This window comes from Tauraco erythrolophus, chromosome 8 (genome assembly GCF_009769465.1).
Source record: "Tauraco erythrolophus isolate bTauEry1 chromosome 8, bTauEry1.pri, whole genome shotgun sequence".
NCBI lineage: Eukaryota > Metazoa > Chordata > Aves > Musophagiformes > Musophagidae > Tauraco > Tauraco erythrolophus.
Genome location: NC_141472.1, coordinates 26,524,016 through 26,546,399, shown reverse-complemented (window position 1 = coordinate 26,546,399; position 22,384 = coordinate 26,524,016). Strand labels below are relative to the sequence as shown.

At 49.9% G+C, this 22,384-nt stretch overlaps 1 protein-coding gene across 2 annotated transcripts; it reads right to left on the bottom strand.

The window, feature by feature from the left end:
* Positions 1–22,347, bottom strand: STK11IP (serine/threonine kinase 11 interacting protein). Of its 2 annotated transcripts, none has more exons than XM_086615694.1 (25): positions 22,068–22,122; positions 21,755–21,957; positions 19,628–19,702; positions 19,221–19,316; positions 18,180–18,287; positions 17,904–17,975; positions 16,803–16,932; positions 16,515–16,618; positions 15,799–15,888; positions 14,700–14,741; positions 14,025–14,192; positions 13,639–13,720; positions 13,169–13,534; positions 12,797–12,987; positions 11,750–11,860; positions 10,746–10,941; positions 8,777–9,265; positions 5,449–5,564; positions 5,160–5,257; positions 4,792–4,970; positions 4,452–4,536; positions 3,878–3,960; positions 2,126–2,352; positions 1,677–1,798; positions 1–1,156 (listed from the first exon to the last, which is right to left on the bottom strand). In XM_086615694.1, exons 1-25 carry the CDS (start codon positions 22,120–22,122, stop codon positions 1,105–1,107), a joined length of 3,540 nt encoding a protein of 1,179 aa, XP_086471820.1. In that variant the 3' UTR covers positions 1–1,104. The 2 variants fall into 2 exon arrangements, with proteins under 2 accessions (XP_086471820.1, XP_086471819.1); XM_086615693.1 differs by adding an exon at positions 22,193–22,347 and having other exon boundaries at positions 1,108–1,798; positions 21,755–21,901; positions 22,068–22,131.
* Between the last annotated feature and the right edge of the window lie 37 nt (positions 22,348–22,384).

The following is a 22,384-nucleotide window of genomic DNA, read 5'->3' as shown; positions in this document are numbered from 1 at the left end:
AGCTGAGTTTGAGCAGGGAGGGAAACTTTATCTCACCTGCCAAGGTGAGACTGGAACAGTGGGATGCTGTGGGACCCAGTCACAAGATGACCGAAACTGAAGCCACAGACACCAACTTTGGGTATGTGGAAAGTCTAGATGTCATAGAGACTGTTGCGAAGAGCTGCTGTAATGAGTATCCAAAGAAAACAGGCATCAGGTCACTGAATGACAAATACTTGTATTTAAAGAAATCAAGATCACCTGGACATAAAATTTTGTCACTAAGGATTCAGCCGTGGGAAAACTTGCCCTGAAAGTGTGGGTTGAACACTCATGGCAAGACAGAGGCGTTGCTCTAGGAAAAGCAGACATGAGTAAAGGCCTCCATATGGGGTATCGGATCCCACCTGGCAGCATCTTAATGTAACAGGCCCACTTCTGCTCACCCCCACAGGGAGCTTCAGCACACATACGGCATCTCCACTTGCTCTTCACTGGGCAGGGTGCAGAGGCTGTGTGACAGGGCCTGTGTAGCTCGTAAGCAACTCACTGGGGGTGGAAGGCCACAGGATGCTCACCTGAGGGCAACTGCACGGGAGAACACCACAACCAGTACCTGCTGTCAGTCTAATCCTGTTTGGGCCTCATTCCTTGGGTGCTGCTTGGGAGCTAGGCAGGTGGAGAAGATTAGCCTAGCAGCCCATCAGCACCCACCTTGAGCTGGAGGGGGAGAACGGCTCAAACCCTGTGAGATGCTGGGGTACCCTTGAGGCTGCTGCAAAGCTAGTAGGCAAGACCTTACAAAGACATGACAGTGGTGCAAGAGGACGAAACAAGGAAAGTGTGACAATTCAATAAATATAAGCTTTTATTACAATAGAAAATAGTAAAACTCATGTTAAAATAGACTTTTGCACTGCTCAGAAAAGCCTAAGCCTCACTTTTACCTGCCAGCGCCCACCAGGGTCCTGACCCCTCAGTGACGGGCAACACGTTTCTGTGCTAAGAGCCTCGCGGCTCCTCCCTCCCCAGTGACAGTGAAAGACTACAGCAGCAGACTGAGCCGTGCCCCACCGGGCAGGCAGGAAAGGGCTCTCTGTGGGGTTATTAGTATGACGTGCCTCATCCCCTTCTGCAATCAGGCTCCTGTTTGAAGCAGGCAGCTTGAGGGAAGCTGTGGACAAGAGGGAGGGGGAAGAAAAAAAAAATCCGCAGTGGATAGTGGCAGCTGTTCTGAGACAGCTAGAAAGGCAGCAAATACACCTGCTAGAAAGATCACAGCACCCAACTGCCTCTGGCCTGCTGTTTGCCTAGTACCACTGCATGTCCCACTGAACATGCTCTGGCCTGGCTCTCCTCTTCCTTCAGTGACACTCCATAGGACCCTGAAGGAGACTAGCAGACACTGCCAAGTTAAAACTCTGTGTAGCTTATGCAGTATTACAGGGAACACCCTCCACCTCCTCCTTCCATGGCCAGCCCAGTGCAAGTGAGTGACTGTGCAGTCTGGACCATGGGTGTGCATCCCTTCTCCTCACCAAAAAGGGCCAGGGGCAAGAGTAGAGTAGAAAGCAGAGGCCACAGGACAGCAAGGTCGGATGGGAGTGGGAGACACTTGTGCACCATTGCCAGCAAGTCCTTGATTCCAAGTCCTGCCTGCCTACAGCTGGCAAGCTCACTCCAGTCCCTCGTACATAGCCTTCCGTAGCTCGATCGAGAACATTTCCTCCCACGGCTCGCGGATCCACTCCACCAGCTCTACCAGGAGCTCAGGGCACTCTGTGCGGATGTGCCAAGTGCTCTCCACCTTCAGCACCTGGGAGGGAGGAAAGAGAAGGAGGCTGATGAGCCAGGGCCTGGCCTCAAAGGCACTGACCATCCCTAAGCCACTATTCCCCAGCGCAGCTGCCATCTCCTCCCAGTTCCTAAGTGACATTCTCCTCCCTCTCTCTGCTGCCAGCCCTGGAAGTGTCCCTGCATGACTTTTGTACAGCAGCAATTCACTGTGCTCCCCTGCCTCTCTGGTGCAAGGCCCAGGGTTAGGATGGGAGATGACAGCCCCAAGACCCTCTTGGCAGGAAGAGGATCTGAGCACAATCCAGCCCCCAGCATCTTCTGTGCCTCATGACCACCTCCTGGTTACCTCATCATAAAGCATCAGCTTGATGTCACAAGGACAGAGGCGATAGGTTATGACATTGCTAATACTGCTGATCGGCTGCTTCTCCTTCAACTGGATGTTGCTCCTAGGAGGCGTTTCTGCCTCATGGTCTTCATCCAGGGAGGGCTGCACCTGCCACTGGTGATTCTCCTCCAGCAGAAACAGCATGCTTCGGGTGCTCAGCAGGGTCACAGGGAAAGCAGATGCCCCTAAAAGGACATGAAGGAATAGAAGACACTTTGCTGAAAGCCTGAGTCACCACAGAACCAGCTTTGCTTTCCGTTCCTCCCCAAGGGAAATCCTTTCCAGCAACAGTAACTGAGTGAACAGCCTTATCCAGCTTCCTGACTGAAGAGGGGGGGCAGCGTAGCTAAACGCGGCTGGGCTTGACCAGCTTATCCAAGCTCACTGCAGGAGTGTGCATATGAAAGACCACTGCCCAGCAAGCCTTGTCCAGCCTACGTCCTCATGTAAGGCAGGAAAAGATGCTTCAGTCCTTTGACCTCTTAAACAAGACTTTACTACTTCTTAGTTAAAAGTCAGCAGCTCCAGCTAAAAAGCCGCCTTTTTTGGCCTGAATTCGTCTGGCTGCAGATATCTGATGACTGGAACAGAGAGCGCACACATAAAGTTTAATACCAAGTTGGGATGCGTCATAAGTAAGACAGGAAGCAAAGTAGCTCTGATACAACTGTAGGGAGCATAATTATCATCCAGCTGATTTCAGTGGATGCCAATGAAAACACTAGAACTTGGGAATAAGTCAGATGCACAGAAATAGGGAACCAGTAGCAGAACTGGCTGAGGTCACAGAGGATCACAAGCTGCTACAGCAACATGTTGCTTTTCTCGTCACATCTCACTCTTGGGAATTAGCAGGAATATCAGCAATGGGATGTTTAATTAGTCCTGTCTACTTGGCAATGAGATTTCAGCTGGAACTGTGTCCAGTTTTGGGCACTATACTCTAAAAAAAGGAGAAAACCAAGAGAGCACTTCAAGTGCTCTCTCCCATAGGCTATTTGTTCAGCTTGAGGAGACCAATAAACATACTTCCCGCAGATTCCTTCTGATTCTCCTTCTCTCACACCTCCCCAGTGGCCAATGGTGAACCAGGGTGCAGGAGCAGTAATAAATTGGTCAGAATGTGATTAACAGCTAGGTTGCTTTTTTCAGTGTCCCAAGCTAAGATGACACTGGAATTGTTCACTGAAGACTCAAATTCCAGCTTTAGCACATTTGGCCCTCAGCAAGCCCTGGAACAGAACTTGATGGGCTCCAGGAGACTGCTCCTGTCCTACCATCTCGAATTCCAGACACCTGGTTCTGTTTTCCCAAACCAAGGAGCCTTTCAGCTTCTCACGCAAACCAGCTGTGCATATGACCCCTCAGCTTTCCCCTCAGCTCAGGGCAATGATCCAGCCCTTAGATAATCTCCAGTTTCTCAGAAACCATTCTAAGTTGTCACCGAACCTGGTGTGCAAGACAACTACTTCCTAGAGCCTGGTCTTCCACACAGAAAAGGGCTGGGAGACTCACTGGACATACGGGAAGAAGCACGCTGCTATCCTATACATCTCAACACTAAAAAAAGAGCCTTCGCCCATGCCCTGACCCCATCTCGCTGCTGGACCAATGGCCCAGCTCTTTTCCCACAGAATGTACGCTGAAAATACAAGCATGTAAGCAGACAGCACAAGGTGTGCGACACCTGGCCACTGAGGTCTCCTGTACCTTGGATCAGGTAGGCCAGCAGGTAGAAGAAGCAAGTGTCATTGGCAGCTGCAGAATCTGTGGTCTTGGAGTCCAGCAGAGGCCTGGAGGAGATACAACAGCAGGACGATCAAGGAACCACTCTGTTTCCAGTCTAGGTTTTGCTGTGAGCTAGCTACTGTTCACTGTCATCTTGAGGGAAGGGAGGGACTCATCTCTTTCACATGCTGCAAGATTCCTCTCTCCCCCGTTACTCTGCCTATCACCTGCCAGCTAGGAACCAAACGTTTCTGGCAAGGAAGGACGCTTCCCTATGCCTCCCCCGTTTCCTCCCTGTTATAGTCTTATCAGGCTCCTCCAGAAGAGCTGGAGTTTCCCTGCCTGGCTCAGACCATGACACCCCTTTGCCTTCTCACCCTCTGTGCAGCAGGTAACTGAGCCAGTTGCCTTAACCGTGTAACAGAGGCCTGGCTGCTATTCCAGCAGTACCTCCTCCCCTGCTGGTCTGTTTTGAGCACTATGCTTCCCAGGCACTGCTGAACAAGCAGACATCCTCTTCTATCCAAAACTGCAGCCTCTCAGAGGCTGTTCTTACCATAGCCAATGTCGTGGATTCATTTCCACAGTGAGGATTTCCTTCACCTTACTCCTGTGCTTAGCAGGCAGCTCTTGCATGAGATCTACAGAGAGGAAGAAGGTAGACGTCTTTTATGTTCCTGCCCTTGGGCTTGCAGTAGCAGCTCAGGATGGTTCTCTAGTCTACAGAGAGGCACTGGGAGTTATGATGCCAGCAGGGTTCTCCTCCAGCTGTTTTCTGAGCTGGCAAGAAGTAAATTTCCAACATACATTCAACTACAAGCTCTCCTGGTAGCTCTCCAAGGGCAAATCTTCCAAATCCTCTCACGCCCCCACACCCGCTACAGCTCTATTCTTACATGTCAGGGTCTGCAGGAACTGGTCACAGCAGCTTTGGTTCCGGATCAGCAGATTGTAGGAGGCTTTTGGGTTCTCAAACTCCATTCGCAAGCTCTGATGGCAGAGTCCCACTTCCAGATGGGAAATATCAGACAGGTAGTGAGAGTCATTCTTCTTCAGCCAGTCTGCAGGTTGTCCCCTAATCACAGAGCACAGCCTCAGCTGCAGCAGGCTGCCCCATCTCTTTTCCCACATCAGATTCCAGCAGGGGGCTTGCCAGAAGAGCCTCTGCATGTCACCACACCTCCAGGGTAAGGCTAGCACAGGCTGACATTACCCTGCACTCACAGCCTTGCTGCAGGGTCTCCCTTGCCACCATTCTCCTCACCTGATAGCCCCAGTAACTTCCAGCACATAAATCTTGACATCAGAGGCAACCAGGATTGAGAGGAACTCTCCTTGTCGGCCAAACTTCACCATGACCACCTAGAGCATAGAGAGGGTGGATCGCAGCACTGGCCCGCCCCTTGCCAGCCCACCCATGGAAAGGAACGACTCAAACACACTTCAGCTCCCTTCACGCTCCACAGTCTTTGGGATGCCACCCCAGTGCAGAACTTGCAAGGTGGCAAGAAGGACAGCCAAGGAACTGTAGAAGTAGTGCTGCGGGAGCTCACCTTGAGGAAGCACTGGAACTCTTCAGTGTTCTCCTCAAAAACCTCCATATCCAGGTATAGCTTCAGGCGATGATCCACAGAACGGAAGTCCCTCGTGTTCAGGATGCTGTTTACAGCTGAGGAGAGCAAAGGGTCGGATTGACACCCTGCCCATGTGCTGCCCAAGCATGCAGACTGGCAGCAGGGCAGCAGTGTCACCCTCTCTGTACACGTACTTCCATCAAGTCTCTCTTCAAGACAAAGGGCCAAAGCCAGGGCTTCCCAGGCCACAGGTCTCAATGTGGAGACATGAGGGGACTCCATCACACCAACACTCACTTTTTCAGATATACAAAGCTTTGGCCTAACCCATTTTCAACCTATGCTCAGCTGTTTAGTCACAGGAGGACATTGCTTTGCTGCCAGATTATTTATGACAAAGCCAGAAAGACATTTCTCATTTCAGCTGGTGTCAGCTCAGGTCAACTTTTTAAACTCTGACTTTGACTGTGGTAAGGTTAGAGGGGACTGAAGAAGACACCAATAAAACTGCTTAGGAACGTGTTTAGGTTTGTCACACAATTGTATGACCACATCATTTATACAACAGCCACAACACTGTCTGAGAGTACACTTCCCAGCGGAGCCTGTTCTCCACCACTACACTACTCAAGTTCTCAGCAGGAACTTTTTCCATGGGCTCCATTTTAAACTGAGACCTTGTGATTTGACCTCAAACAAGAGACTGCTTTATTTGTCATGCTTCAAGTGTACAAGACTGAACAAGGCAAACCTAAACACTGGTGCCCTTCAGAGGCACACCGGTCTTGAAAGGCTGAGGGAGATCTCTACAGATCAAGAAGCTGATGGGTTTGCACATCAGGACTAGACTGCAGCTGCAGTAGAGTCACTTGGTGGGCTGGGCCAGATAAGCTCCATAGCTCCTTTCCAACTTCAGTTAGTCTGTAAATCACAAGCTGACACCGAAGCAAGGGCAGTCTGCTACATCAGAAATCCAAGGTCCTTCACAAAAAGCAGTTGTGGACTTCCTAGTAACTGCTATCTTGCACGATAGCCCTCACACAGCCTCTTCTTTTGGACAGGCTTTGTCATCTGAAGCTCACAGAGACCACTGAGGAAAGCATGAGTTAACTGTAGCTCCACCAACCAGAGCCTCCTACAAACACACCAGCCTCACACTGCACTTAAGCCAGAGAATAAATACAGAAAAATTGTGCATGCTATTCTCCAAAAGTAATGCTCCAAGAGGCAACTCACTGGTGCCACAGGAAGCCAGTGTGTCTGTAACTGAACAGTGCAGCTCCCAGAACAAGACTCTATTACTCAGAGTCTAAGCAATACTAGGGATTACGTAGGCCCTCTCCAGAAGGAAACAGGGGACCTGGCTATCCGGGATATGGAGAAGGCTGAGGTACTCAATGACTTCTTTGCCTCAGTCTTCACTGGCAAGAACTCCAGCTGCACAGCCCAAGTCACAGAAGGCAAAGGCAGGGATTGGGAGAATGAAGAACCACCCACTGTAGGAGAAGACCAGGTTTGAGACCATCTAAAGAACCTGAAGGTGGACAAGTCCATGGGACCTGATGAGGTGCATCCACAGGTCCTGAGGGAACTGGCAGATGAAGTTGCTAAGCCACTATCCATCATATTTCAGAAGTCGTGGCAGTCTGGTGAAGTTCTCACTGACTGGAAAAGGGGAAATATAGCCCCCATCTTTAAAAAGGGAAAAAAAAAGAAGACCCAGGGAACTACAGGCCAGTCAGTCTCACCTCTGTGCCCGGCAAGATCATGGAGCAGATCCTCCTGGCGACTATGCTAAGGCACATAGAAAATAAGGAGGTGATTGGTGACAGCCAACATGGCTTCACGAAGGGCAAATTGTGCCTGACTAATTTGGTGACCTTCTATGATGAGGTTACAGCATTGGTGGATAAGGGAAGAGCAACTGACATCGTCTACCTGGACCTGTCCAAAGAATTTGATACTGTCCCACATGACATCCTTGTCTCTAAACTGGAAAGACATGATTTTGATGGATGGACCACTCTGTGGATAAGGAATCGGCTGGATGGTCGCACTTAAAGAGTTGTGGTCAATGGTTCAATGTCCAAGTGGAGGCCAGTGACGAGTGGTGTTCCTCAGGGGTCAGTACTGGGGCCAGTGCTATTTAACATCTTTGTTGCAACATGGACAGTGGGATCGAGTGCACCCTTAGCAAGTTTGCAGATGACACCAAGTTCTGTGGTGTTGTGGACAAGCTGGAGGGAAGGGATGCCATCCAGAGGGACCTTGACAGGCTGGAGAGATGGGCCTGTGAGAACCTCATGAAGTTCAACAAGGCCAAGTGCAAGTTCCTGCACATGGGTCAGGGCAATCCCAAGCACAAGTACAGGCTGGGCAGAGAATGGATTGAGAGCAGCCCTGAGGAAAAGGACTTGGGAGTGCTGGTCGATGAGAAGCTCAACATGAGCCGGCAATGTGCGCTGGCAGCCCAGAAAGCCAACCGTATCCTGGGCTGCATCAAAAGGAGTGTGACTAGCAGGTTGAGGGAGGTGATTCTGCCCTTCTACTCTGCTCTTGTGAGACCCCACCTGGAATACTGTATTCAGCTCTGGAGTCCCCAACACAAGAAGGACATGGAGCTGTTGGAGCAGGTCCAGAGGAGGGCCACAAAGATGATCCAAGGGCTGGAGCACCTCTCCTGTTAGACAGGCTGAGAGAGTTGGCGTTGTTCAGCCTGGAGAAGAGAAGGCTCCGGGGTGATCTTATTGCAGCCTTCCAGTACTTAAAGGGGGCCTACAAGAAAGCTGGAGAGGGACTTTTTACAAGGGCATGTAGTGATAAGACAAGGGGCAATGGCTTTAAATTGAAAGAGGGGAGATTTAGATTAGATATAAGGAAGAAATTCTTCACTCTGAGGGTGGTGAGGCACTGGAACAAGTTGCTCAGAGAAGCTGTGGATGCCCCATCCCTGGAAGTGTTCAAGGCCAGGTTGGATGAGGCTTTGGGCAACCTGGTGTAGTGGAGGATGTCCCTGCCCATGGCAGGGGTGTTGCAACTAGATGATCTTTGAGGTCCCTTCCAACCCTAACTGTTCTATGATGCTATGATTAGGAGCTGACTCAGTTTTCCCTATCTTCAGGCACGAGGATTGAACAGAGAGGGGAATGAAAAACACTGCTCACAAGAACCATGGCCACTGTTGCTTGTGCTTGATGATCCCCCTTCCCCATTAAACAGGAGGCAGCACACCCTGCAAGCACCAGTGATGAAGCCCTACAGCAAGCTGTGCATGCTCCTAAACCCTGCACAGCTCCTGTATACTTACGGGGACTGAGATTCCATGTTTCCTCAGACTCTGAGTTCAAAGAGAGCTGGGAAGGAGTGGGCCCGTGAGAAACACTGTAATGGTAGCTCCCCGTCAAGCTGCCCCCATTGGTGTCTGTGTGGCTGAGGGACAAGTACTGGCTCTTCATGCCCAGCTCCTTCTTCCCACAGCCCACATCTGAACTGTGGGAGCTGGAATGGAGAGTGCTGTCATGCTCGCCACTCAGCTCTGGGGTCCTGGTGCTGTTGCTGTTATCCATCTCTGAGCTGTCCTCCCCACCGATGTAGAATTTCTTGCTCTCAATGGTCAGGGCAGGTGCTTCCTCTGGGCCCTCCTGCTGGCTGCCTCCCTCCAGGACAGAGTCTGACAGGTCCTCACTCGTGCTATCAGGAGGCAAAGGTGTGCTGGAGCACACCTCTGAAGGCAGGATGATCACATGGTCACTGGAACAACTGGGACAGGCTATGGGCTCACCAGCTGCTGCAGCATCTGTGGAAGATTTTGTCAGAGATAAAGGAAAACCAGAACAGCTCTCCCCAACAAGAGTTTACTTTTTTTTCCCCTTTTCTCTGCAAACCACGAACCACCCCTTTCAAAGTAGACAATAGTTATAGTTTGACTTGAGCAGCTTGTTGAGCAACTCTGTTAAGAATCATATTCTACAAATCTCCCCCTCACAAATCAATGAGAAACTCTGGATCAGTGCCAACATCCACCTTAAAGAGCTCTGCTCAGAGTTAGAGTGGCCAGGGTGTGCTGTAGTCGCAACTGAAACTACTTCAGGGCTTTGGCTCATGACTTCCCTCCACTTCATGTCCACAAGTGCTCCGTAGCCTTTGAAGCCCAAGCTCATGACCAGTCAATCCAACCTTCCTTAGCCACCTCCATCCACAGCTTGGTTTATCCTCCAGCCAACCAAACTACATGCATGACATGTCCCTTCTCCAGCTGTCCTCATCCTTCCTGACCCCAATTCCTAATGCTCCCTTCACCTACAACACAGCAGACTCTCAGCTGGATCTTAGGATTCCCACTACTGTGGCAGGGGGGGGAAAGTGTCCCAGGGCGGAGGAAAATACTGCAGCCAGGACAGCACTTCTGCCTTCACTGCAGTAATCAAGCGAGCAGCATCTTCCAAGCTAAGGCTGGGCACTCCTCACTTCAAATATAAGATGAGCTTTGAAAAACTCGGCAATCAGAAGATGCCTACTCAGCACTAGCCATGTCTCAGCCAAAATACCACATCTAGTTTCGGACACCCAAAGAAAAATGTGGACAAATGGGAAAGAGTAGAAAGGAGACCAGCAAGAATAACTGCATTGTATGAGATATGACTGACAAGCAAATTATCTAGGGAGTTGAGCTTATTTAGTCTAGAGGACAGAAGACAGGACTAGTTGTGGGGGGAGAACAATGGCCCTCAAGCACAAGAAAAGGAATTCCCCATAAGGGACGCAAGAGTGGGCTTAAAATCACAGCTGGGGAGACTTAGGTTAGGGTTATGATTTTTTTCCTGATGTCTAACAGCCAAAGTTTTACCTGAAATACTGGAGCGGATTCCTCAAAAGCCTCCGTTAGCAAAAGCCCTTTAGAACAAATTAGTCTCAGAACTGACCATGGTTTCAACAGCACGAGAGACTACATGACCTTAAGGCCTCTCCCAGACTTCAGATTTCTGTGGACCATCTGCAGTTTCCAGCACCCCTATATTCTCTCATACTCCAGGCCACCCACAACAAGGGTGCTGTTTGCTTAACTTTAAAACAGTGGCTTATTCCTGCTAGTGAACAAGGCAGGCTCTTCCCAGTCCAAGCAGGCCAAGTGAGAGTACATCCCACAACAGGTTTTCATTCCAGAACAGCCAAGGCACCACCCTCTCCTATACATTCCATGCTCTGCACCACTGCTGCCATTCTGGCAGTCTGCCTGGGCATCGGCAAACATCCTTTTTCCGGGCATTACATCCTACCTTGATTTGAGGCAACCAGGGTCTCCAGGATTTTGGTGTCTCCAACATCTGAAGGATAGGGACCTTGATGGCAGAGCGCCAGGGACTGTGAAAACTCCTGCTTGCATTTCAGGCACTGGAGCTTTATGGATCCCTTCTCCTGGTCCTGATTTCGCCGATTCTCCTCAACAGCTGGGGACAACACTTCGAGGACACACTAAAGCAGCAGCACAGGGAAAAGAGTACTAGCAGGCAGCTATAACCATCCTAATAAAAGCAAGCCTCTGACATCAGCAAGTCTCGTCACATGCCTCATTACAGCATTTCAGAGTGCAAGGGGTGCAGAGCCATTTCACAGCGAACAGAGCACCACAGCCAGTCTGTGCAAGACTTGCCAAGGGCACAGAGCTTCACCACAGAAGACCAAGAGAACCTGTTTTTGCAGGTCTGTGCCTTGCATCTACATATTGACATGCCCTCCCTGGAACTCTGGTCTCAAAGGTTCCATCTATTTGTGCCTCCTCTGTAAGAACTTGTTTAAACGTACTTAAACAACAATACCTTGAGAAAAATAGTTGGATTTGAGACCAGAGTCATTACAGCAGCTGCGCAGACCGGAGCTGCCATAGCATTGACACCCTCACTGTTCAGAGGCTAAGTACAGGCTAGCGCATCACTCAGCGCCCAGGAAACATTATGTTGCACAGGCACAATGAGTAAGGATGTTGTAACTTTACTACTAACTTTTGTTCCTAAGAGAGAGAAAACTGCAAGGCCTTCTTCCTGAGAGTACCCTGGAGGGAACACTCCAGCAGCTCTACTGCCCATGGCCATGCTCACAGGGCCCTCCACAGGTCATTTGTGGAGGCGGATAAATCCTGAGCTTACAAGCCAGACAGGGGCTGCCACAAGGCAGCAGACGTGCGTGTGCTCTGAGGCCAGGGGCCCTGTGCTGGCTGGAAGAATTCAGTGTCTTCCAGTAACACCGTCCCCATCCCCAGGCTTCCCCCTCCAGCCTCCCCCACCTGTAGACACTGCTCCGGGCAGTCGTCGAGCACTACGTATTTGCGCTTCTGCCGATCCTTGCGAATGTAGCTGAAGTGCAATATGAGGACAGGGAAAACTCGCTCCAGGTCCTGCAGGAGAAAGAAAACACCAGTTCTAGAAAGAGGGCACGACATCCAGTACACAGGCTACATTTTTTTGCAACTGGCTGAAACGTGGCCATACAAGCACCTAACTTAGTAAGCCCTGAGTAGCCCTCCACATCTGATAGCATTTGGGAGTCTGGTAAAATGGGCATACATACATAAATAAATAAAAATAAATAAAAATAAGCTCCTAAGTGCTGAGGGCAACAGTAAGTTTTCAGGCCCAGAACAAAGCATTTCAAACAAAACACCTTTTCACAAAGTTATCTCAGAAGAATATCAAGCCACAAACATTCAAGAGGTACAACAGCAGGGAGAAAAAATGAGTTGGAGCTTTTGGGGAAAAGAGAATTAGATGCACACACTGAATGTTAAAATCCTACCATGAGGAAAAAGAGATTTCCAAACTCCCTTTCTAAAGAACCACAAAAGCAAAATGGGGCTGATAGTGCTAAAGCATGCGTCTAGAGCAAACAGAAAACCGTCCACTGAGCTACCGGTAGCTTTCTAAACATCACACTAGGCTCAGTGTTGCACTGCCTGGGAAAAAGTGCAATCCATAAACAGTTCTCCAAGGCCAGGGCGATATCCCAGTGAGGAACACATGGGAAGGAGCTCTCCATTCCTGCGCAGTCTTGAGAAGTCTCTCATTCCTGTGCACGGGAACAAGTCCTGCCATTGTCTTTTTAACTCCAGCTTTGGAACAGAATTGGTGCTGGCTTCTGCTGCATTATCACAGGTACTCCAAACAAGACAGATGCCGTCAGACACACATGTATAGTGTGGAAGAGATGCTCAACCAACCAGGCTTTGCAGGAGCTAGGAAAAGACCTGCAGGGTGCTCTGATAGAAGCCCAAATCCAGAATGCTGGCCCACACAGGGAGTAATATGCCAAAGGCTCACACAGAGGCATAACTCACCATCCTCTTCCAGTTCATCTCAGAGGTCTCCACCTTCTGCAGGCATTTCAGCTCGAGTTTGTGGAGGACTCTGGCAGCCTTCAGTTCCACCTCAATCACATGCTTAGCTGTGACTCGCAGGAAGATCCAGTCTGGCTCTGGGTCTCCTTCACCTTCTATTTGGCTCACCAGCATTGGCTGGCAAAGGTCCACTGCCGATCAAGACACAGCACAGGTTAGTACACACAGCAGGCCTTCAGGCCCGCTTGGCCCAAGTCCTTAGAATTCCCACAATACTGGGCAGCACGATAAAGCTTCAGGCATATCGCACTTGATCCATCTATTCTATCATCACCCGAGCCCTCCAATACTGCAGTGAAAGGATCTGTTTACCTTCTGGCTTCTCCTCCTCTTCCTCTCCCAGCAGTAGCTCATCTGCCTCCTCTTCTCCTCTCTGTTCTCCTTCCACAGGCCCATCCAGCTGTACTTCAGGCTCTTCCACCTTCTCAGCATCATCCAAAGGAGGAGAGGATTCTTTCTGGGGTACTTCGAGTTTCCCGTGCTCTGGGTCAGAGCTCTCACTCTGCAAGTCCATTGCAGCAGGTCTGCCTGCGATCTCATCTGCAGAACAGCTACGGCTGATGACTGGTACTTGGTCATGCTCCTCCAGGTGTCTCTTGTACTGCAGCCAGTCAACACCAAAACGATCTCTGAAGCTGTCCAAGCGCTTCATCTCCTTCTGATGTTGTAGGACCAGGCCTACAGAGAGAAAGTTTGTGAAGTATGAAAATCGTTACCACACCAGAGCACTCCTCTGTGGGAAGTTCAGCTGCTGCATTACTAAGGAAGAAGACAAGCCTCACCAGCAGAGAGAGGTAAAGCCTGGGGCTCATGTTCGGTGTCACTGGGCTCTGAAATGCTCGCTCTGCGCACTTTGACTTTTCCCTGGAACAAACAGGATAAGAATAGTTAGGAGGCACCAGAACAACCAAAACAACATCTGATGAGAGACTCTGCCAAGCTGAAGGGTTCATAGCTGTTACAGTGCAGAAGCACACCACGAAACACTTGTCACAGTATATCAAGACTGACGTTAAGCCCAGCCCCTTCTTAACACACAGCAGCATAGAGGCTCAATACCACAGAGTCAGTACAAGACCACATCCCACCACATGAGGATTTCACGCTGAGGCAGCCCCTTCACCCAACGTGCCAGCTACATGGTTAAGAAGCTATCTCAGTCTCAGACCTTGTTTTTCTTCCGAGGGAGCCTGACAGCCACATTCTCTGCTGGGGACTGACTGTCACTGAAGTCTGCAGCACAGGAACTGTCCAGAGCACTGCGGTCCAGTGCAGTCTTCTCTGAGGTAGAAGTGTGGATGGATTGTGACACACTTTGCACAAGTCTTGGAAGGTTCTAAAGCCAAAAGAAGAGAACGCTGCCTGCTGAGTGCAAAGGGGAGACAAGGTAACCAAGCCACAACTCAGGCTGACAACTTCCCTGCCCCTCACCCCAAACTTTCACCATCTCAGTCAAAGTGGTGACAACAGACCCTGCCTGGTTGACTGGATTGTTTATCGTGGCCACTCCAATTTAACTCAATCTCTCCCTTTCTTAAAAACAGCAGATGGAAAACTGATTACTGTTTGTTTTGCTTACATGTAATTTAAGTGTCAAGTACCAGATAGTATCTGAAGAGGAAATGGGCAAGGCTCCAAGTTCTGCAAGGCTACATAGGACAGAATAAGTTACACTGGCCAGTCCCAACAATTACTAGGAATCAGCATGGAATGACTCAAAATGAGCTGCGTCAAAGAGTCAAGGCAGCCCATAGAGATGTAATTGGACACACGATAATGCAAAAACCTGTCAGAGTTCCCACTCCCGAAGCCAGTAACATCAGTTCAGAGCAACTGTACTTACCATTAGGTCGGAGGAAGAGAGCGGCTCCCCATCCAAGAGGAACTGTAATTAGAGACCCATTTGCAGTCAGATTCCATTTGGCTGGCACATACTCAGGACAACACCTGCTGACTCCTATTCCCCTTCAGGCCACCTTGGGGTTGGGATCTCTGGCACTGCAAAGCCTACCAGAAACAACCCTGTTCCTGCCTATCCATCACTCCTTTAGTTGTAGCTACCTGACCTAATAGCATATAAGGTCTGAAGGGACCGTTGTGGTTTTCCTGTTTACAGACTTTATAACGCCCAGAAGTGTAACCAAGACAGTTTATGGAAGAGATACAATATATTATCCTGCAACAACTGAAGAATTGTTTTGAGAGGTACTCACTTTCACCTCAAAGCTTGTATCCTACTTTGAGCTTGACTCTACCTAGCTTCTAGCAACTTGAGCTCAGTGAAAGCTTGTTCCAAGATACCGTCTGAAGACAATGAATCTAGCCATTTGACACTAACATGAAGGGCAGATCAGCTCTGGAACACCTCTCACCCTTGGCAACCAAGCTTACTTTGTTAAATTGCCAGAACACTGTCTTTGCTGGCTTCTTTATTTAAAATCAGATTACCAAGAACTGACCTAAGCACCAGAGTGCAAGAGAAACAGTGATGACACCTAGCTGAGAGCAGAGTGATGAGGAGAAAGAAAGAGGTGGCCACAGCTGCCAAAGGAGTATGTAACCAGGCAAGGTGGACCAAGACAGTGAGTTCTTTCTTTGCAAAGTCCAGCTACATAGTCACTATCTAGTAGGAACAGAGAAAAGTTTTGGGACCATCAGTGAGCAAAACTGATGAAGCAGACAGTGAGGATGTATTAAGATGTGAGGTCTTGCAAACCTGAGACCAGTGTGCAACTCTCTCTGCACTGGCCAGCACACCACATAAAAATTCAAGGATAAACTACTCTACCTAAAAAAAAAACCCACCACAAAACAATCATCACTGTTACACCACTGGAATAAATCTTCAGGTTTATTAAATTCTTTCCCCTCATTCACCCCTGAGTGTCAGAACACCCTACACCTTCAACACCGGGGGCAGAAGGCACATGGCTAATACTCACATTGGAGGAGGCTGCCCTGGGAGACAGATGTACAAGGGTTGCAGATCGGTGGTTTTGATGGAACCATAATGGGTTTCCCTCTAAATGCAGCTGGGTGGATGAAATAGAGAAATTGTTAGTAGGAGCAATATCCTATACCGTGATCCAATCTGCCTGCAGGCTCCAGACTTTCTCTCTGCCTCAGGAAATATCCTCACAGTTGAACAGTGATCAAGCCAGGAAAGGACTCAGCTTCTATAATGCTTCCTGGAATTTGTTCAGCAATAGAGAAGGAAATTAATGCCTCTAAATCATTAGGGGCTATTTCAGTACTGACTCTGAGAAGTGTTGAGAGAACAGTCCTTTCCAGGCTATCTTCCTTCACAAGAACTACAGTCACTGCAGTTATACTCCTTCACGCTTCTCCGAACACACAAATCCACAACAGGATTAGGAGAGGATCTTCACTGAACTTGACAGTGTTAAAGTCGGAAAGGGGGAGCAAGGAGGTTGGATGAATATAAGGAAAAATATTAGCTAGAGCAGAGGTCACTGAAAATGAAGGATGAAATACAGGTGTCTCTCCAAGGCTCCCCCATCAGCTTCCTGCATTAAAATTTAATGCTCAGGAGTCGAATTGATCTTTCAAAACTCTCTTCTTACCACATAGCCTCCACCTTGCACCCCCTCTAACCATGACATCTCTAATCCACCAACCCATCAGGCTTTGTGCTTACTTTTTTTACATAGTGCAGAGTGGACAGTGGTGCCAACTGGGCATGTTCCAGCAGCAGGTTATAGGCCACATCCAGGTGCTGCAGATTCACTAGCTGTTCAACCCCTGCAAACAAAGCAAGAAGCCATCAGCATGCTAGAAGATATAACTTAGGAACCTCCCACCTACCCCTCTCCCCAAAAACTGAACTCTAGTAAAAATAGCTGTGCCCAAGATTTCAAGTTCTGTTCCTCCTTGAGGAAGACAGAAGGGCCTCAAACTCAGAAATGCTTCTCTCTTGTGGGCTCACCATTAATGCTGTCAAGCTCATTGTTGCGCAGGATCAGAGTCACCAACTTGGATCGGCTGAAGATGCCAAGATTTGGCACCTTGGACAGGAAGTTATAAGCCAGATTGAGGTACTCTAGTTCTGCGAGGGTCTGTTCAAGAGAGAAGAGCAGCACCAGATCAATTGGGACCTTAGCTCAAAGTCTGACCCTGAATTCAAGGCAGGGCACTAGCCTCTACCATTTTTTCCATCCCACCAAGGTCAACCAACAAGTGTGTTTCTTAAGACTATTTCTGCAGCAACACTTTGATGTTCACATTTGGAGTGGTTTGTCTAGGGGTGCTCAGCATGATGTAACTGCTTTACAAAATTTGCTAGGAGCAGCTTTCTCCTTCCTCATCAACTTCAACGAAGCACAGGAAGGGACTAGACCCCCTGCCTCGGCAAAAGGACTGAACTACCAAAAGCAGCCCTTTTGTACCAGCAAAGATGATGGTGAATGACAGATACATTGTGAGCCTCACCAACTCCATGAAAAGCTGTTTCATAGCTTCTCTTAGAAGCAGCATATCTAGCCCAGCAGAGCATGGATTTCATTGCCATTCCCCAGAGAAGAACATGCCACTCTGATGGACTACTACCTTTCTGAAGTGACTGACAGGAGTTCTGAGAGCGAGAAGGAAATGCTACTCGCAGTCTGAACAAACTGAACAGCAAGTCTCTACAGCACCACGCCTGGCTACATAATTCCCACCTGTTGCAGATTACAGCAACATGCTGGCCACAACAGAGTGCATGCTGCACGTGCAACTGTACATACAGCGTGCACCGTATGTGTCACTGTATTTATCACTGGAGTGCCAAGTGGTACCTACAGTGATACATACAGCCAACTTTTCTGTGAGGAACACTGCCTTCTCCGCCTCAGTGGCACAGGGGCAGCACATACAGGACAACAGTTTCAAGGCTGCGAGGACTAGCTCCAAATCCCATACCTGCTGGGCCATGTCTCCAATTTCTTTTGTTATACTTCACCTAGCAGGCACATGGGCAATGATTACAGCACTTCAGCAGTGTTCTCTCCATATGAGGAATCTCCAGTGCTCAGCCCAAGATACTCACCATTAAATAGTGCTCACAATCCTGGATCTTGTTGTGACTCAAATCCAAGACTCTCAGAGCATTCAGTAATTGCTGAAGGACAAAAAGATACTAGATCAGATCCTACAAATGTCTCCATCGCAGCATGGAAACCCTGTCCTCCTGGGAGAGGCCAGCAAAATTAACACTGCCCACTGCCTCCCACCTAGACCTAGCAGCATCAGTAAAGGAGCGTCCAGCTCTTGGCTGTGACCATCTCCCTTCCCCTCAGTCATGCAGGAAGGATGCCCCACTCACCAGCGAGTCATCCAAGGCAGTGATCGAGTTATAGCTGAAGTTCACAGTCTGCAGTTCCAACCATGGGAGAGCACAGCTCAGATCACCACCACATGCTGAAATGATTTCCTAGGAAGAAGCGAAGAGTGAGTACTTGGCGAGTACTGGCTGTTACAGTAAGAGCAGATGAGCACAGGAGAACAGCTAGTCTAGAACAAGGCTGGCATATTGTGCTTTACAGACCCTGCCTTGTCTAGAGTCACAACGACTTTTATGTCAGTAACTCAAGTATTTGGAAGTGGTGGGAGTTCCACAGCTAGATATTTAGAAAGAGGGGGAGACGCTTTTGCCTCCCACACTCAAGTGGCAATAGTTAACCCAGCAGGTTACAATTCGTGGTCTCTGAACACTAAGCACGAAGATTCATGCTAACGAAACCTTTTTCAGACCTCCATCAAAGCAGAAATAAAGATACACACACCCTGGCCAAACGACTTGTGTTCTGGCAGACAAAAGAAGCTGTCGAAGCACTCCCTACCAGCAGCCCCTGTTCCCCAGCAGGCAGCTGCTACCGTGCCACAGACAGAAGTCCAGAGCCCCATGGCTAGCACACTCAGTTCTCCGCAGCTGGAGCTTGCCTTCATGTCTCAGAAACCTGCTGGGCACGAGTGCGGCTAAGACACTGGGGCACAGCATTCCCTCTAACTATCAACTTTCATTTAAGGCTGCTAAGGCATAATGAAATAAACCTGGATCAGCTGCAGGCCTTTGAACGTGGAAATAGCCAGACACACAGGATGGTCAGATCTAGCTGATACAAATATTGGCTGGAGCCAGAAATTCTCAAACAGCTAAAAAGGATACTACAGAGCACACATGTATCTAACCAGGGAATACTTTAACACTGTTTTGAGCCAGGAGTAGGACTCTAGAATGGGGAAGGGAGAAAAAGCCATATACAGCATGGAGTGATTAAGATGGTTAATACTGTTTCCTACATCTGTAGGATCAAGACAGCCTTTCTCCTGCAATTTTTCCCACGAGCTGTGTAGAGACACTCACCTCCAGTGTACTGATACATTTGCAACAGGTTAGAGATTCCAGCTGAGAATAGACAAATCGCAGTCCCCGGAGGCAGTGTGGAGGAACAGACCTCAACTGCAGTAGTGATGAGAAAGTAAGGACAACACACATCAAAATATTACAGTGTAAGAGCAGCTGCCATCCCAGGCCCATCTCTGCAAGGGATCTCCCATTTCCCTGCTGGAGCCTCCCTCCCAACACTCCAGCCTTTGGTCATATCCAAGCTTCACCCCAAGCAAGTGTTGCAGGAGTTTAGACTTAAGCCTTCTAGGGAAGCCACAAAAGCCTACCCCATTGTTAGGAGCAGAGGCATCCCGCAATCACAAAACTAAGTCAAGAAGAGCCAAACAGCAAGACTCAAAGCCAGTTCTGCCTCCTAGACTTACTTCCAGATGCCGGAGAGACTTGAAAGGGAAGATCTTCACAGCAGATTTCAAAACACAGTTTGGAACATGAACAAGCTAGAGAAATCAGAGAAATCGTCTCATGTCAAGCTCCATTTGTGCTGCGTATCCTCCTGATGCACCAACTGCAGCACTTTGAACAGGCCCACCCTCCAGCCTGGGTGTTCGTAACAAGCTTCCCTCACAGTGCTGGTATCAGCACTTTCTCCTGGCCCCATAGTTCAATAGAGGTCAAAGAGAAAAGCCTGTTAGCTAGCACAAGACCACGGTCTGCCGGACCATTGAGCTCCTTTTCTTCTGCCCTGCCCACGTGGCTTCATCACTTTCAGAACCACAGGGAGGTCTGACAGCTGGATTCCTCATCAGCCACCGCTAACAAATCTACTAAATATGGATAAATCTAATTGCTGGATCTATGTTTATCAAGCAACAGAGGTGAGGAAGGTGTGCAAGCGCATTTCACTAGAACAGGCCAAATAAGGCAAATCGCAAGCAGATACAATGGAAAACAGAGTTGGTCTCCAAGACGCTGTCAGCATTAGACTGAGGTACCTGCAAACCTCCTCTTTGCACTCCGCAGCGCAGCCACAGGCTCTTTCGGCTGCGTTCATGTACAACAGAGGGGCTCGCTAAATCCAGCCTCTTATGCTTTCTACGGACAGCGCACAAACAATATTTCAGACAAAGTGTGTAATGAAGTAGTTAACACTTCCACTGCAGACAGCAGAGTACAACTGCATCCACATTCACGCAGAAGTGACTCATCAGGTGCAGAACAGACATCCCAAGGCCTCGTCACCACTACCACTTGCACAGTTGCAGCCCCGGCGGTGACAAATCACTGCCCGCTGCCTGCCAGCACTAATGCAGCAGTAGAATAGGACCATTTGTCGGAGAAGCTTGCACTGAGAAGCTCTGATGATCAGTTTTAGCAAAGTTTATTTCAGATGCCATCTTTGCTCTGTGTCCTCACTGACTCCTCTTCCTCCACTGTCTTAAGAATCTGATCAGGCTGGCCAAATTACTTGTTTCTCCAAGCAAATCAGTTACTGCACCACAATGGGTAGCTTCCCCTTCTTCACAGGCTCGTCGCAGAAAAAGCCCATTTTTTGGTTAGCACAAGCACTCACCACAACATCCTCCTGACTGCAGCAACCCTCCCGGCCTCCTCCTGCAAGGGGACCCATGTTTCTCCACAGGCTCTGGGCCCTACTCCCACCTCCACCCTCAGCACACTGCTACAAAACCCTCCCAACAACATTCAGATAATCTCTCCAATCTGTCTCATACAGAAAACACTTTCAAAGGCATTGCAGGTCGTTGTTCTTAGCCACAACACCTCCTGAGCACCACTGTGGAACCTAAGAACAGCTGCTAATTCTCCTTCCCCTTTCAGGTCCATTTCACCTCCACTACCCTCCTAGCAGTGCCCCAGTGCCAAATATAATCGTGTGCAGCCTCGTAACACGTGCCACCTTTCGAAAAGCCCCCTGAAGAATCCCTAGCTCTGTACTTTTATTTCAGCCTTCTTAAAATTAACATGGGCACATTACTAACAACGTCCCATGCTGTGAAATGGATAAACCAGAACCACTGCCCAGGCAGGAGTGTGTAAAACTCAGAAATAAGCAGCAAAATGTCTCAGAGCAGTGGATGTATACAAGGTCTAACCGCTCTGCTCAAACACCCTAATTCTGCCGGCTTGTGCAAATCAATCACCACTCAGGGAGCACTCAGCTGTGCTCAGTTGCCAGATACTGCCTGAATTGCTCAAGCATTTCAGGAAATAATAATTTTCCCAGCAATGTCGACCCCTTACCGAGGTCAGAACCTAATTAACCCCTGCTGCCCCTGTTTTAATCTCTGAAAAACTTTCTGCTGAGTTGCATGGCTGATCCTAGATGAAGTAGCTACACGCTATCGTGCTGAACTACGACTCCACGCAACAGCCCTGCAAGAGCTATCTGACCAACGCAGCACGCACGTAAGGTAGTGTCAATAAGCACCCAAGGAGGCCACTCTGAAGCAGGCAGCTGTGCCTACCACCTCCACCGGCCGGCTTCGCAGCACCCCTGGCCCCTCACATCCTCGGCCACAGTCGGTACAGACCTTCAGGGAGTGAGTCTTCTGCAGGACGTCGAAGAGGAACTGCGCCTGGAGGATGGCGGCGGTCTCGGCGGGGTGCGAGGGCAGCGCCACGAAGCCCCGGTTCTGGTTGCGGGAGCCCAGGTGCTGTTCGAAGACCTGCGTGAGGTGCTGCAGGGTGGGGGTGAGCAGCGTCAGCGTGCTAGAGCCGTCCAGGACCAGGTCCCCTGCAGGGAAGGGGAAGGACGGGCCGAGCCGTGAGCGCTCCTGCGCCCACACCGAGGCCTTCACCCCGGCCCGGCCCGGCCCGGCGGGGCCCGCGGCGGCCGCCACTCACCCGCGTCCTGCAGCAGCCGCGCCAGGCCGCGCACCAGCGTCTCCGCCGCCGCCATTTGCGCGGGGGGAGGCCGAGGCGGCGGGGGCCGAGGTGACCGCGGCCCGGCACGGCCCGGCACGGCACGGCGCGGCCCAGCACCGGCTGACCCAGCACGGCTCGGCTCGCCCCGCGCCGCCGCCGGCCTCTCGCACTTCCGCGTTACCACAGAGACGCGCCCTTCCGCCACACCAGCAAGGCTGCCGCCGCGGCTAGAGCGCCGCCGCTTACATCCGGTTGCCATGGAGCCCGCCCCAGCGTCCCCCTCCCGCCCGGCGGGG